The 18,072-nt window shown below is 40.5% G+C and overlaps 1 protein-coding gene across 1 annotated transcript; it reads left to right on the forward strand.

Moving 5' to 3' along the window:
• The first annotated feature begins 10,596 nt into the window (after window positions 1-10,596).
• Window positions 10,597-12,095, forward strand: LOC137423988 (homeobox protein Nkx-6.1). The gene is made up of 2 exons (XM_068111489.1): window positions 10,597-10,849; window positions 11,609-12,095. The coding sequence occupies exons 1-2, from the start codon at window positions 10,643-10,645 to the stop codon at window positions 11,930-11,932; spliced, it is 531 nt and encodes a 176-aa protein (XP_067967590.1). The 5' UTR covers window positions 10,597-10,642; the 3' UTR covers window positions 11,933-12,095.
• The last annotated feature ends 5,977 nt before the right edge of the window (window positions 12,096-18,072 follow it).

Below are 18,072 nucleotides of genomic sequence, written 5' to 3' on the forward strand. Positions count from 1 at the left end.
TAACACCGTTAAGAGTATCGATCTGAACCACCTTTATAGGCCATTTTTCCACGCAGAGCAGGGGTTGGCCTTTTTCGGGCACCGTGGTCCCCTTTTTGGAGCAATGTTTTATGGCCGGATGCCCTTCCTGCCACCAACCCTGGTAGTCGCCTCTTGCGACACACAGGGAATTACCAGTGAACTGGTACTCAATTTGCCGACCTCGGAAGGATGACAGGCTGAGTTAACCCCCCTGGCGTTAATTCAGCGATTGACCGGAATTCAAACCCAGGATCCCAAGCCGGCACCCTAACCCCTAAGCCGACACCAGGCTGGGAGCACAGGTCTCCACCACCAAAATCTCCATTTACACAATCAAACATGTGCAGGCCTCTCAATGATTCATTTGAAGTTAGAAAACTAATTATTGAATGTGCAGTGGAGTGAAAAGATAGCTAAGCGGTAACACACTCACATGACCAGTCTACCCTCGGTCCCTTACCGGCACGTATTGATACTGTCAACCTGGTCTGTTGCAGCCCAAGCATTGTTTCAATGAGAATTCCGTTGTTCTCATGCGACTTTTATGCAAGCTTTTCCGTTTGCTCGTGCTCCCTTTGGGACATGAAAAGTTTCAAGGTACCTTTTGCATAGGTACCATTGTGTGTTGGTACCTTTGCCAAATTCTGACGTCGCACCATAGTTGATGGCTACTTATGCAGAATTCTGCATTGGAGTAGTGACATTTTGAGTTGGAAATTGTGATGGAAACATTGTGGAAATGGAATTACCTACGGAAATGTTAGTGATTGCTCGAGGGTGCCCTCAAGCATCCTTGAGGAGCATGAACAACATCTTCAGGAGTTAAGGACCACGTAAAAATTGAGTGAGAAATCCGATTGTATAAAAATAATTTGGAATCACTTCATGGAACTTAACTTGCACTTTAGTTTGCACTTGTAATTTTAAATTGCAATTGCAACTCTGATGAAATTGGATCTGCAGCGATGCTAATACACCGTGGATTGCCATGGGTAGGACTGCTGGTGAGCAAGAAGAGTGTTCGAAAGTTCAATCCAAACGAATATTTGGAAATTGCAAGCAGCATTGTTCAATCACATTTGTCTTTTCTAATGTAATAAACCTTTATGGGTTTCTCACAAACTGGGTTCAGAGAGTTCACATTCAGCTAATGCCCATACATACAGGGTAGTCCAAACTCCAGGTTACCAAAATAAAGCGACAATTTTTATTACCTTTACCAGAGGAGACGGTGTTGCATTTGGGACACACCTTTGTGTCTTTTTGTTTGAAATGGGGATTGATCTGCCTTTGAAAACACCGGGAAGACCGTTTATAGCTGGGTCTGGATTCAAACAGAGGTTAGCTGCTTAAAGGGGAGTATGCATACCTATAGTCTATCTTTTCTTTTTCTTTTTTTCTTTTTTTTTCTATACAAGATCGAGGCTCGTGTAAGAGCTAGCATTGATCACAAAAAGACAAACTGACACATAAAACATGAAACATATGATAAAGGGAGCGGGAGAACAAGATGGAGAGCAGGGACATCGGGAGATCTGTGGGAGGGAGAGGGCTTGGGGGGAGGAGGCATGGAAAGGGGGGGGAAATTGCTTGTCATAATGCAATTGTTTATCATAATATTTCCAAAAAGCTCCAGTTTTGTACTACTGTACTTAAATTTAAATAAAGGTTCAATGGGGTGTAAGGTATAAGGTACAAGTGTGGTGTTCAGGGTTGCTTCTGGACTACTTCAATAGCACTGAACGTCCATATTTTTTGCGTGGGGTATCTTGTTCGTAACAGGGTGGAGTATCTTCCATAACACTGCGTGGGGTATCTTGTTCTATGAACTCTCTGATTTCCTATTTGTTTTAACTTATTTTGTGGCCTATGCAGATCGCTAATTTTGTGCTGAGATGAGCGATTGCATTCTGTCTGTTTGTTTTTCCTGCACAGAACATAAGTACGTGTATTAATTACATACTATTGAAATGATAATGATGCATAACGATATTGACAATGATACATTATGATTATGATAATGGTACATAATGATTAATTAATCATAATGGTACATAATGATAATTGTAATGATGATGGTACATAATGTGAACAATAACAATGATACATAATAATAATCTTACCTAATGATAATGGAATATAATAATGATAATAATAATGATCCATAATGATAATAATAGATGATTACATCGCACATAATGATAATGAAACTGGTACAAAATGATAATAACAATGACAATATTGAAAATGGTAATAATGGTCGTGATAATAACAATGATATTGTTGATAATGATAATGATAATAATGATGATAATGATAGTAATACATAACGATAATAATGCTATCGATAATGGCAATGGTACATAATGATAATGATAATAATAATCATAATGGTACACACACTGTTAGGGTCGAAAGAGTTTAAGGGTCACAATAGTCTAAGCCCTAAGATCCAGAGGGTCTATAGTGGTTTAAAGGGTCTAAAGTTCTGACGTTTACGGTCCAGTTTACTTGGAGTCTAAGGAATCTGAAGAGTCAAATGGGTTTAAAGGGTCTCAAGGGGTCTAGAGGGTGTAAAGGTCTAAAATGTCCAACCACTCTAAGGGGTCATAGGGCTTTCAACCTTTGATGTGGGAATGCCCATTTGCTTTAAAAAAAAACAGAGGGTCTAAAGGAGTTTAAAATGATACAGATGTGGTCTTATGGTCTAAATGGCTAAAGGGTCGAATGTATCTCAAGGTTTCGAGAGGTCAAAGGGGTCTAAAGGATGTATATGTCTAAACGCATGTGAAGTTGTCTAAAGGGTCTTAAAAGGTCGAAGTGGTTTACCGGTCTAAAGGGTCAAGGGGTCAAAGCAGCCTAAAGGGTCTAAATGTTTAAACGGTGCATTCCAATAGTACGTAATTAATAGACGTAGACACAGTGCTACTGACGTTTAAACAGTATGTCACGAATAATAGACATATTGTCATGTGGGTTGACTGAGGCTTCACTGCCTCACGGCTTGATGGCTTCACCGTGTTTTTCATTTTTATTACTGTCGGACCTCAACATTTAACCTCATGAATCTCGAACCACCGGAAACCTATCTCCCCTTTTCCCATTGAACCAATGTCTCCACATTAGCAGCATTTTCCAGGATTGTATCCTCCACAAATGTCGGGGTCCGACAGTATATAAATCCAAGTTGGTGACCCGATCAAGATCGGGTTATTTAGACTTTCGTAAACCATTACGACGACTGATGTTTAACTGACCTCCACTCATTCATTCGTCTTTTTCTTCCCGCCTCTGGAACAAACTCCCACAATGTCTTCAATCCCACTCCTCCCTCAAGATCTTCAAAACAGCTGTCCACCACCATCTCTTTTTTTTTTTTTTTTTTTTTTTTTTGGAAAACTGAATCGAGGCTCGTGAAAGTGCTAACATTTACTTCACAAACAAATCAACCAGACAAACAAAACACACAAAAAGAGGGAGCGGAAAACAAGATGGGTAGAGAAGGGGAAGCACACAAACACAACATTTGAGAGCAGGGAGATGTGTGGAAGGGAGAGGGCTTGGGGGGAGGAGGCGTGGGGAGGAGGCGTGGGAAGGGGGGGGGGGGGGTGGAGGGAGAAGTATAAAACACAAGGACACCAAGGACTTCCAGGACAGAAGTTGGTATTTCAAAAAAGTGGAATTGGGGTGAAATTAGCGGGGGTAGAAAAGATCAAGGTTTTGGATGGGGGAAGATAAGAGATGGTGGTGAACAGCAGTTTTAAAGACCTGGAGGGTGGAGTGGGATTGAAGAGAGTGAGGGAGTTTGTTCCAGAGGCGGGAGAAGAGAGGAATGAAGGAGTGAAGGTGAGCAGAGAGTCTTGATTTTGGCAGTTTGACCATAAGAGGGTTGCAGGCAGATCTTGTGCGACCTGTAGGAATATTTGCGGGACAGAGCCCAGAGAGAGCTGGGGGGGCAAGGCCAGAGAGGAGTCGGTAGAAGATGGAAAGACCACCAACCTGCCTGCGGTGAGTGAGTGAGAGGCCCTTGGAGTTAGCTTCATCGCGGGAGATTCCAATGATTCTGAATGCTTTGGTTTCAACAGCGTGAAGACGAGCTAGGTGTGAGGCAGGAGCACCAGCCCAGAGGGGAGAGCAGTATTCCATTGAGCTGCGGATGAAAGCCTTGTATGTGGTGAGGAGGTCAGGTGTGCCAAGGAAGGACTTTGCACGACGGAGGATGCCCAGTCGGCGACTGGCTTTGGAGGCCAGATTTGAAATGTGGTTTTCCCAGGAAAGATCATGGCAGATAGTGAGACCCAAAAGCTTGAGTGACAGAACTTCTTGGAGAGGATTTATTCAGAAAGTGGATGGGAGGGTTGTCCAGTCAGTCTTTTTGGAGAGACATCGTAAGAGTGTGAGATTTGTCAGGATTGAAAGACATGTTCCACTTGTTTGCCCAGTCTGTGATTTTGTCCAGGTCTGCAGAGAGTGAGGAGGCAGCAGACTGCCGATCTGAGGGATGAAGAATGGAGCGACAGAGAGTAGAGTCATCAGCAAAGAGATACAGAGGATTTTCAAGAGAGTCAGAGAGATCATTGATGAAGACCAGAAAAAGCACAGGGCCCAGAACACTGCCTTGTGGAACTCCAGCCTGAACAGGAAGAGGAGATGAGAGAAACCCATTCAGGGCCACACGTTGACTACGACTAGAGAGGAAGTCCGCCAGCCATGCGTGGAGATTTCCATTGATACCAAAAGAGGAGAGTTTGGTGAGCAGAGCGGGGTGCCAGACCGTATCGAAGGCACGTGATATGTCAAGGGAGACTGCTCTAATTTCCTGTTTGGCATTGAGGACCTCCATCCATTGTTGAGAAAGCAGAAGCAGCATGTCCAGAGTAGAGTGTCCAGGTCTGAAACCAAATTGATGATCAGAGATCAAGCCATTGGAGAAGAGGAAAGATTTCATATCTGAAGCAATGATGGATTCCATGACTTTGCTGATAATTGGGAGAAGGCTGATTGGTCTGTAGTTGCTGGGATCTGTTTTTGCACCTTTTTGTGCAAAGCGGTGATGTTAGCAGATTTCCAAGCAGATGGAAGATGACCTTGAGCAAAAGAGAGGGTGAAGAGAACAGAGAGAGGGAGTGAAAGAGCGGAAGAACAGGATTTTAGGACCCGTGGGCTGATGCCGTCAGGTCCAGTTGCAGAATCCGAGTCGAGGGTTGACAGAAACTTTTCCACCTTGTCAGGAGGAAAGGACACAGAGTCCAGGAGCAGCTGGGTACGACTGGGTACGGTGGGTACAGAGAGGGATGGGTTTGGGACAGAAGATTTAGAGGCAAACACAGAGTTGAGGCATTCAGCTTTTTCACGCGCGGAGTCAGCCGTGTGGCCATTTGAGGTGAGGGAGGGGATGGAGGGGGAACAAACACCAGAAACAGATTTGACCAGACGCCACCAGGATTTGGAAGAGGGAGACAGATAAGAGAGTTCGGTCCTGAGAACGGAGAGATATTGTTTCCTGGCTCTCCTGAGGGTGGACACACACTTGTTTTGGGCTTTGTGAAAGGAAATGAGATTTCCTTCCGTTGGATTTGCTTTCCAGGAGACGAAAGCAAGTTGTTTCTGGGCAATAGCCTCACCACAAGATTCCGTGTACCATGGATGGGAGGAAGGGTAAGACAACAGAAGACGAGATGGGATAAATCTGTGCATGAGAGAGAGCAGTTTGCTTTGGAAGAATTCCCAGGAAGAATTTATGTCAGAGGCAGTAGAGATGGGAGACCAGTCCAGATGATTGATGGCTGCTTGAAGACCGTGCCAGTTGGCCTGAGTGAAATGCCAGACTCGTCGACGCTGAGGAGGCTCTTATCTTTCCCCATCCAAAACATTGATCTTTTATACCCCCGTTAATCCACCCTAAATCCACCTCCTTCAAATTCCGATTTCTTTCCTGAAAGTCCTTGTCGTGTCCATCTTGTTTATCCCGGGTACCCGCCCCAGCCCTCCCCCTTCCACGAATCTCCCGATGTGCCTGTTCTCTACCGGTGTTGTTTCCCTCTCGCTCCCCCCTCTTGCCTTCTGCTCCCTTTATTATATGTTACTAGGGCATGCCCGTACTATATCTATATCTAAAATTATATCCCCCCCCTCTATTTACATGAAATGGTTTGGTCCAAAGCGAACGGCTTGCGAGTACGGTGACAATCCCCCCCTCTATTTACATGAAATGGTTTGGTCCATTCGCAAAGCCAAAGCGAACGGCAGTTACGAATCGCAGTTACGATGAATCGCAAAGTAGTTTTAATTAGTTTTAAAACATAGTTTAACGCCAACATAGTTTGCCAACGTGAAATAAATGAATACGCTCTCAAATGTGCCGTCCGAGGCAGAGTCTGTTCGCCACGTTCGGCACACGTGATAATTCGCTGCTCTCTGATTGGTTGAATCGTTTTTTGGACATAGCTCGGTAACTACTTGTCCGATTAATATGAAACCTTGAAAAGGCACATCCTCGGGTCCCCAGCAATATACCTGGCAAGTTTCAAGTATATCGGACCGGTAGTTGTCGAGAAACAGCGGTCGCATACACACACACACACACACACACACACACACACACACACACACACACAGACAGAGATTAGTGGAATTATAGATAGATATGTGTAAGCTCTTACATGAGCCTCGACTGAGTATAGAAAAAGAAAATTCAAAATTCCTGCCCTAACTACTGCTGGGAAGGCAATGGGAAACTACTCAATAAAAGCCTTGCCAAGAAACTGCTGCTTGCCAGAATATAAACTGTAAATGTTTTTTTCCCAATTTGTATGTAGTTATATATATATATATATATATATTTTTTTAAAGAACCGCCTTTTAAAGCCATTTTTCCCCACAGAGCAGGGCTTGGCCTTTTTTGGGCACTGTGGTCCCATTTTTGAAGCAATGTTTTATGGCGGATGCCGTTCCTGCCGCCAACCCTGTTAATCACCCTTTGCGACACACAGGGAATTACCAGTGAACTGGTACTCAACTTGCCGACCTCGGAAGGATGACAGGCTGAGTCAACCCCCCTGGTGTTAATTCAGCGATCGACTGGGATTCGAACCCAGGATTCTAGGATCCCAAGCCAGCACCCTAACCGCTAAGTCAACACCAGGCTCTATGTATGTAGTTATATATAAGCTACTGAAAAACAAAAATCCATGGCGTTTCTTGAAGTTGTTCATAGAACCTTATGAATGACCCACAGAATTTTCTTGCTTATATTACGATTTGTGAATTTTACCACAAGTTTGTAATATTAAGGAGGTCGATGATTTCTTCTCAGTTTGTCCACGGAGGGGCAGTATGGAACCAACATAGTGCAAAAGAGCGTGTTCCCATCTACTTAATTTGACCTCAGAGTGGGCTCTTCTGCTGAGATGCACAGCCCAATTCCTCATACTGATCGAACAGGAATTAACATAAAAATGTATTTTTCGAGTTGCGTGGTTAGGTCTGTACACCTTCCTTGGGTTGTAAGGATGGACACGAGCCAGACTGCTTCATCCGCATTCCCTTTTGCAAATAGGAATAGTCTGTGTGTGTTGTTCGAATACAGCGGTACTTCTGTATTTGAGCAAGTTTTAGGTTAAAAAAAGTCTTAAAATAAGTTTTTTTTGTTGAATATCATAATTGTGTAGATATATATATAGAAGCTATAGAGATAAAAACAATCATTTGTAACCAACGTTGGGTTCCATTTTGCGCAATTAACGTAATAGACAGCACGCTCAATCAACCCGCACATAAATCTTGGAGACATTTTCCAATACTTCTTGTTCACTGCAGCAAACAAAGCTTGAAATGTACTCATTGTAAAACTTACGTCACACAATGGATTAAGTTGTTGCTTTTCCACTTTATAGTCCTTATAATTATGCATCGAGCTGAATACAGTACTCCAGAAATGGCATACAAATCTCCAAACGGTTCTGATCTCACTTTTTGAGTGTGAGTCTGTTTTTCATCACCTTTGCCGAAAGGCGAAAACCGTTCTTCCCCAAGCACCTCCTTCCCGCTTGCTCAATGCCCTCCCCACCCCACTCCTCTTGTCCCGGTCCGCATCACCCTGTGTGAACACCGGCCCAGCCAATCCCGCAAGGCTTCCAGCGACAAACTGGGAGATCTCCGGCAGATGCGGGGACAACAAAAAAATACCTGAACACCAAGCGACGGCGAATAGCACTGGGTTAGGATCGGAAAGGTCGTACGTTGCGGAGGACGCGGATACAAGAACAGCCGCTAGCTGTAGATTTTGGACTTTCAACGAAAGTTTTTCGTTCCTCCTTTCTTCATCTAAAGTTTCTTCGACGAAAAAAAAAAAAAAAATTGAGTCAAGCCTGGAGAAATGCTGTCCACGAAACCGATGGAAACAAATTGTTTGCACGGATTCGTCGGCACTTCTGCTCTCGCTTTGCAGACTACTGAGAGTTCCACAAACACGTCTCTTCCATCTACACCATCTTTGTACAAGAGAGTGGGGAGTCCCGGAGCGAACAATACTCTGGTCTCCACCGCCACCCCACACGGCATAAAGGACATCCTTGGAGGATCCCCGGCCCTGGCGGCAGGGTTCCCCGCAATTCGAGCGGTATCTGCGCACCCTGCGCTTCTGCTGGGAGCAACACCCTCTGTCTTTTCTGCGTCGGACTTGTGCAAGGTGCTTTTGGGACACCCGGCGGAGAACCAGCCGAGTGGTCACGCGTCTAATCGACTACCGTTGCTTTGGCCTGGGATGCTAGCGGGTTCTATGTGGAGTCATGCCGTAAAAAATCCACTGACAGGTAATGTACACTGTGGATTACGGTATCTCGTTTCTTTGGGATGAATATGCGTGGAGTGTTCATTAAGTTTTACAAACGAGATGCTCACAAATCAAAAACGTAACATAAACCTCATCTTTAAAGATGCATTCATATGTTGTCTTATTACTTGTGCCACCAAAAGGTGGTGGAGGTTATGTTTTCACCCCTGTCTGTTTGTCTGTCCGTTTGTCTGTGAACAAAATATCTCAAAAGGTTGTGGACGGATTCGGACGAAATTTTGCAGAGATGTAGCGTATGTGACAAGGACGAAATGATTAGATTTTGGTGAAGATCCGGATTCGGATCCGGCTACTAGAATTTTAAAGGTGATTCTTCACCATTGGGAGATAGGGCCAAAAACGATACATAGCCGGATATCTCAAAAGTTATGGATGGATTTGGACGAAACTTGGTGGACAGGTTGAATGTGTGACAAGGACGATTCGATTCGATTTTGGTGAAGATCTGAATAAAGATTCGGATATGAGGATTATTTAATTTTTAAGTGATTCTTCACCATTGGGAGATAGGGCCAAAACTATACATAGCAGGATATCTGAAACAGTTGTGGATGGATTTGGGCGAAATTTGGTGGACAGGTTGAATGTGTGACAAGGCCGATTCGATTCGATTTTGGTGAAGATCTGAATAAAGATTCGGATATGAGGATTATTTAATTTTTAAGTGATTCTTCACCATTGGGAGATATGGCCAAAACTATACATAGCAGGATATCTGAAACAGTTGTGGATGGATTTGGGCGAAATTTGGTGGACAGGTTGAATGTGTGACAAGGCCGATTCGATTCGATTTTGGTGAAGATCTGAATAAAGATTCGGATATGAGGATTATTTAATTTTTAAGTGATTCTTCACCATTGGGAGATAGGGCCAAAACTATACATAGCAGGATATCTGAAACAGTTGTGGATGGATTTGGGCGAAATTTGGTGGACAGGTTGAATGTGTGACAAGGCCGATTCGATTCGATTTTGGTGAAGATCTGAATATGGATTCGGATATGAGAATTATTTAATCTTTTAAGTGATTCTTCACAATTTGGAGATCGGGCCAAAAACGATACATCGCGGGATATCTCAAAAAGTTATGGATGGATTTGGACGAAACTTGGTGGACTGGTTGGGTGTCTGACAAGGGCGATTCGTTTCGATTTTGGAGAAGATCTGAATATGGATTCGGATATGAGAATTATTTAATCTTTCAAGTGATTCTTCACAATTTGGAGATATGGCCAAAAACGATACATCGCGGGATATCTCAAAAATTTATGGATGGATTTGGACGAAACTTGTTGGACAGGTTGTGTGTGTGACAAGGAAGAATCAATTCAATTTTGGTGAAGATCCGGATCCGGATCCAGCTAGTATAATTTTTTAAGTGATACTTCACCATTGAATGATATGTCGAACCAGGCGGAGGTATACTCTCTACTGAGCGCCGTTCTAATTAATTATATTTTTATTGAGAAATATATAAAATAATAGAGAAATATTGAGAAATAGAAAAACCTTGGTGTTCTGGACAACTTACTATATCTTGTTCGTATAACGTTTTGAATGGTAATTTATATGAGTGAAATTTTAAAGTGATACACACTATATGCACCAGTCATCCTCAATGCAGTCTGAACATTTAGTTCAATCATTATGTAAGTTAATCCTAACATGTTCATCTGTGAATCGGTAAAATTAAATTAAAATAATTTTTAAAATACTGCAAAACAAACACTTAAAATGCTTCCTGTTCTTTCAGTAGTCCCTCACCATCATGCATATCATTTCTCCCTCCTATGTAGATGCTCAAGCGGTAACAGGAGACGGAGATAGTTTGAGTAAGAAGAAACAGACACGGCCTACATTCTCAGGACAGCAGATCTTTGCACTCGAGAAAACCTTCGAACAGACAAAGTACCTAGCGGGCCCTGAGCGGGCGCGTCTTGCCTACTCCTTGGGTATGAGTGAGAGCCAGGTGAAGGTGAGGTAGGGTGCCACGTGTGTATCACGTTTACATTATACATTTTTCCAAATTATTGTACATATATATATATATATATATATATATATGTAATTCAAAAAACGACATTGTTAAATTGACTAAGCTACACAACAACCGTAATGAATGTATTTTTGTAACTTTGTCACTATCTGCAAAAAAGTTGTTTAAATTTCAGTCTAAATTTTGTGAACTATTTGTAACAAACAATCCTCATATCAAGTTTATTATTGCCTTTTTCTTAAGAGACTAAAACATATGGTGGAGTATATGTGTACAGACTATACTGTACTTGAGAAAGAGACGTCAAAACAAAATGGATGAATTTCTTTAAACTGTTTTTGATAAACATTAACTTTTAGTTTTAGACAAACTAAAAGTTCATGTTAATTTTTAGCTTGGAAATGTCAAAGGAACCAACAGGTAACTGTGAACAGGTAACAGGTAACAACAGGTAAAAGCTGCCTCGTTTTGTAAAGCTGCATACATTTTCTTATAAAATTTATTTTCTATTTTTTATTTAAAAAAAAAAAAGATGTACTTTGTGCAATAAAAGCCAGAGACCTCATAACTTTATGGAATTCCTTTAAATGGCAATATGTCAATATAAAATAAATATACAGTGCTCAGTTGTATCGCTTCACAAGTTCACAGGATCTGCATGGAGTAAATATTCGGTTACGTTATAAATCTAAAAAATGGAGTTTGCAAAGCTTCTCACCATTTCCTTTTCCCCGTCAGGTTTGGTTCCAAAACCGTCGGACCAAATGGCGTAAGAAACATGCGGCAGAGCTGGCCACGGCCAAGCGCCGTCAGGATTGTGAGACGGCGCGTCTACACGTCTACTCGGACGCAGAGCTGGACTCGGACTCGGAATATCGGCCGCTGGAACCGCAGATTTCCGATGCAAAGCTGCATTATATTCTTGGCAGACACCACGGTACCATCAGGAACAGCGACTACTGGAACGAAAGTGGTGCGGGAGTTGTACACAGAAGCGGCGAAGCATTGGAATCAGGACAAACAGGCTCATATACGGGAGAGAGCAGCAGCGAGAGCGAGTGAGACGACATCGAATGGTGAATAACGAGGAAGTGTCAACAGGGAAAATAATATTGTGCTTTTGCAGCTGCAGACAAAGCACGAATTTTTGTTGTTCTTGTGTTGCAAACCAAGAGGAATATTTTTATAGGAGTGTATAACATATTAAATAGTATACAATGCTATTATAAATTGTGTTCTGTATGTTCATATAAATGTCGGGTATACTTTCATAGTATAGGTCTAAATTACGTGTTATTGTGCGATATATATATATATATTTATATGTAAATATATATTTATATATAAATATATATATAAATATATAAATATATATATATATATATAAATATATAAATATATATATATATATATAAATATATAAATATATATATATATATATATATATATATATATATATATATATATACATATATATATATATATGTATGTATGTATGTATGTATGTATGTATATATATATATATATATATATATATATATATATATATATATATATATATATATACACACATACACGAACCTGGTACTTGATTGAAAAAAAAACAATGTCAGGTGTATCTTCGGTAAGTTGTTATAAATTCAGGAAAAGCAATTGTAACTCAGAAACCTGGTGATTATTTAAATTGTTACACTATAGCATATGCCTAGTGAAGTGGTATCTCATTTATACCCCTTCAGCATGATCCATGATATTTTTAGGACTGCACGATATAGATGAAGATGTTAAAACTTATGTGGGCAATGTACTGCTCAAGAAAATGCTGCAATAATTATTTTTCATATTAGGCCTACTGTATCTCGCTTTCTGCTCTGATTTTTCTTTATATCAACGAAGACATTTGGATCTTTCCATAATCCAGAGAGACTTCTGACGTACACTGTCTTTGTTTGGTGGTGGTATGTTTCATTAAATCGTTCAATAAATGTTTCATTGCTTGTGCTATTCAAATGCATTACCAAAAAAAGTGATTTCACTTTGTAGTTTTGTTAAATTTTAACGTATTTCACATCACTTGATCATAAACTTGCTTTTAATGATTGTGACACCGAAATGAATTTGCAAGATAATGAAATCATTGAAGTGTGTTTGTACTTTGCGGCCATCGATTTATCACATCTGCATGGAGGGAGTGTTATTTTGGGTCCATACTTGGTGTGTACAGGGGAAGAGGAGGGAGTGGGCTTTGCCGATGTGGGTATCACTATCATTGCTAAATTTATTGGTAGTGATGTCGACAATTTTTTCGTATTTTAAAGTGTTTGTTTCAAATAAATGTCAATTGTACTTATGAGACGATCATGTTTCCCTTAATACCAACTCTGTCAACTTGATCAACTTACTTAACGTCTTGTCATTATCATACCCTTGAACAATGCCATTCTTACTCTCAAAGCCCAAATTATTGTTCTTATTATAAGCACAAATATAACTACAAATCCACATCCCTTTATTAGGATCATATTCATTTTCCACATTAAAAAGTCATGAAACGATCTACACTACTCACAATAAGTTAGGGATATTGTGGGAGTGAGTTAATTTTTTTATAGGGGTTAGGGTTGGGGTTTTGAAATCAAGAATGCTGTGATTTTTCACACTCATTAATAACCATAGAATTAGGACCAACAACTTTTTTCAACATAATTAATACACAAAATCAACCACACCGAAGACCCTGCCAATATCCCTAACTTATTGGGAGTAGTGTATTCCCATTACCACAATGCATTACATTCTACCCATGAATAAAAAAGAAATTATACAAAAATTCATTAATGTAAGGGTGACTCTTTGACAATGTAAAAAAAAATAATTATGAAACAAGGCAAACCTGGTGCAAAGCTGAAGTATTGGCATAGATAATTGACATTCCGCCCCCTCCCCCCATGCATTAAAGATTAAACGGTAGCAAATCCAGGCTTTCATGCCCAGTTTAAGAAGCACACTTCATCAACATTTGAAACCACCAGAAAAAATAAAAGCAGTTCATGACATTCAATTAAATAATTCCGAACTGTAATAATTATATATAACACTCCATTCAAAACAGTTAAGAAATGGCTAGCTTGGCAAGCGCAAGCTAGCTGCTTGTTAAATGAGCACACCCCGGTCTTCCTCCTTTTCAGTTTCGTGTTAAAAGGCAGGAGCGAGTTTCAAAAGTTCACAACGAAAAACGCCACGTTAGCGGCAAAAAGGGTCATGTTATTAACCCAACGCTTGTGGGATATATAGAGTACAGTAGATCTTTGCTCAGTTCTGTAAGTAAAACTTACCTCACGGATGTCAGGATTCCTCCAAATTTCTTTATTTAATATTATAAACAGCATTAACGACTGTTTAAAAAGCTAATCATATGTGTTTGTAGTTTATTATATTTTTACTTCCGGTAGAGGTTGCCCCAACGAAAACGCCATGATAAGCTATTTATAAATGTTGACTCGATATTTGTTCAAGGAGGGAAAACCCCTTGGGGAGGTGGGATATTAATGGTATTATATTGTTTTGTAATAACATTAATATTATGCTATTATCGTTAGTTTTGTTATTAGAAGCGGCCTTGGAAAAACGCCACGATAAAGCTAACTTAACACGGATATACACCTCAACACTCTATACACCATTGACGGCAATGGTGGGGGAAACCCTGCTCGGGGGCGAAAACCCCCTTGGGGACGGGGGCAAATGAATGCGCTACAACCTTCATTGTGTAACCCTTAGTCATCCTGTCAAGTTTGTTTGAGATTGGATAAGTAACGACGGAATGTATCGCGGTTAAAAATCGTCAGACAGACAGGCAAACACCAAATTGCGTATTTTAGTATGATGTTACAATGGTCACCATTACATCAATGAATGTTTGTGGAAATTTTTTATTCACTCATTTCTGAGAATTTTCTAGGGCTGATAAATTATTGCTTGGTCATTAAACCTTGCTGTTACTGGGACACAGATCCTATAATGACATTGAGTGATATTTTAATTAAGGAAAGTATTAGTCTTACAAAGGTGTTTTAACCTACGTACATCAAATATTTTTTAAATGGCCATTTATTATTACTAGGGCATGCCCGTACTATATATATGCCCGTACTATATATCTATCTAAAATTATATCCCCCCCCTCTATTTACATGAAATGGTTTGGTCCATTCGCAACGCCAAAGCGAACGGCGAACGGCTTGCGAGTACAGTGACAATCCCCCCCCTCTATTTACATGAATGGTTTGGTCCATTCGCAACGACCACAGAACCCCCCCCCTCTATTTACATGCAATGGTTTGGTCCAAAGCGAACGGCTTCCGGAGTTTGGTAAAGAAATCGCCATCGCGTACACAAACGCGCAGGAAAGCGAATGAATCGCAAATTCGTTTTTATTAGTTGTAAAACATAATGCCCAATTATTCAATTATCGCCAACGTATTTTGGTTTTTTGCAATTTAATCGCAAGGAAAAGTAGAAAGAGAAGAGGGGAAAAAAGAAAAGCCTTCCCTTGCTGCAAACAGCTGCTGCAAACAACAACAACATGGAAGGCTGCACTGTCCGGAAGTTGGCATATCGCAGTTACGATTATTTTAGTGTTAATGGCCAATTATTCAATTAGCGCCAACGTATTTTGGCTGTTTGCAATTTAATCGCAAGGAAAAGTAGAAAGAGAAGAGGGAAAAAAACGAAAAGCCTTGCATTAACGCATTAACGCTTGCATTGCATTAACGGTTCGGCACACGTGATAGCTCGCTGCTCTCTGATTGGTTGAAGCGTTTTTTGGACATATCTCGGTAAGTAATTGTCCGATTAATATGAAACCTTGAAAAGGCACATCCTCGGGTCCCCAGCAATATACCTGGCAAGTTTCAAGTATATCGGACCCGTGGTTGTCGAGAAACAGCGGTCACAGACAAACAAACACACAGACAGACACACACACACACAGAGATTACTGGAATTATAGATAGATAACATAAATGAGGACACCTGGTGTTGGCCCAATGGTTAGGGCGGCGGATTTGGGATTATAAGGTCCTGAGTTCTAATTCTGTTCAGCTGTTGACATTAATACCAGGTGGGGTTGACTCAGCCTGTTCATCCTTCAGAGGTTGGTGTAAATGAGTACCAGGGTACTGGGTCCTCTCTCAAGGAGGTTGGTGGCAGGATTTACACTCCGGCCGCCGTAAAAATACCTCATTCCGTGGTGTGTACACAGTACAGTGGTGCGTGTCGGGATGGTGTTGAGGAGTCGTCCAAGGACACAGCGGGAGGTTGCAGCGACGTGCTGATCCAGCGTACGCTCATATATATATATATATATATATATATATATATATATATATATATATATATATATACACGACTCACAATAAGTTAGGGATATTGGCAGGTTCTTCGGTGTGGTTGATTTTGTGTATTAATTATGTTGAAAAAAGTTGTTGGTCCTAATTCTATGGTTATTAATGTGTGAAAAATCACAGCATTCTTGATTTCAATACCCTAACCCTAACCCCTATAAAAAACATAAACTCACTCCCACAATATCCCTAACTTATCACAGCCTAACACAACATGTACATCTGTAGAACGTTTAGCAACATCTATTTCAAATATATCTGTAATCTACTGATAATATTATCCATGCCCTACCTTGCATTATTATCCAATTTTAGTATTAAGCAACGAAGGAGCACATAGCATTTTAATGTGGCGACTGGCGAATGTCCGAATTCAATCACCGACATACCAGATCGTTATAAAAAGTTGACTGGTATCGCAATACAGTTTAGTTTTGGTGAGAATAAACCAAGCTTATCATTTAGCAATCTTTAATTTACATCGACGAGAATCTTCAAAACTTGTCATCACAACAACTTGAAGTAAACTATACGTGAGCAGAATATTTGAAGTGTTGTAGTAGTTAATCGATCACATTTACCAATCAAATCGAATTGATCACTCATTGTCAAGTGTTCCTCATCATTAACATCAGGTGTTCCTCTCCACACATCCACAAAGCTAAAAGCCCACATTTCATACTGCAGAATACAGATCTATCAAGATTAATTGCCAACTTAAAACAAAATGGCTAAACTTTCAGTTTGAAGATTGCTATATAATTGTGTTTCTGCATAAAGGGAAGCATTGAATGAAATAGCTCACACCACTCAATTTTCAAGATGTGGTATGTGAAGCACAATCAGCAAGTACAGATAAACATCATCTGCAATAAATAAAAAAAACAGGACTGGATAATCTAAAAATCTCTCTAACAAGGATGAGCAATATTTGAAAGAAGACAAGGTTGAACCGACAACAGAACTGGCAGAAGGCTCAGGTGTCGTTATCCATCCATCAACAGTATGAAGGTGACTTTTTAAAATCAGGAGTTAAAGGATGTGTTTCAGTAAGAAAACCTCTTAAGAAAAGAAAATAAGACTAAACAGGTTAAAAAAAAAACATACACAAGAACACAGAAATTGAACTACGGAACATTGTTAAAGGTGCTTTGGACAAATGAGTAAAAGTTTCAATTATTTGGATCAAATTGAAGACAGTATAGTATACGAGACGATGAAAAACTGAAACTCAAAGAACCATACTTGAAGCCAACAATTAAGCATGGAGGAAGTTCAATTGAAGTTTGGGATGCATATCCTCAAGTGGCGTTGGAAAATTGCTGAAAATTGCGGATATATTGACTGCAGCAAGATACAAATACATTTTAATCCACCATGCTCTCCCTAATGGAGCAAGATTTATTGGTCCAGACTTCATCTTACAGCAAGATAATGATCCAAAAACACTCCGCTGAAATATTTAAAACTTATTTGCAAAAGAAAGAGGAAGTTGAAGTCCTTCAGGGCATGGAATGGCCCCATCAAAACCCAGATCTCAACATCATTGAAGCGGTGTGGGACTATTTGGACAAAGAAAATAATAAAAGAATCCCAGAAATTTGTATAAAACTTTGGAAGGTCTTGGAAAAAGCATGGAACACTGTGGTGTTGTGCAGAGAAGGTACGCTAGAGGGGTCGTGGCCGGGTAAAAGACGGAGCATGGAGAGGATTGGAACGGGACATGCGTCCGATGTTGGATTGAATAAAACAGTTGGACCTTACTGAATTCTTCATTCCTGGAGTACTTTACGACAC

The sequence above is a fragment of the Myxine glutinosa genome, chromosome 3, assembly GCF_964187855.1.
Source record: "Myxine glutinosa chromosome 3, kmMyxGlut1.1, whole genome shotgun sequence".
Lineage (NCBI taxonomy): Eukaryota > Metazoa > Chordata > Myxini > Myxiniformes > Myxinidae > Myxine > Myxine glutinosa.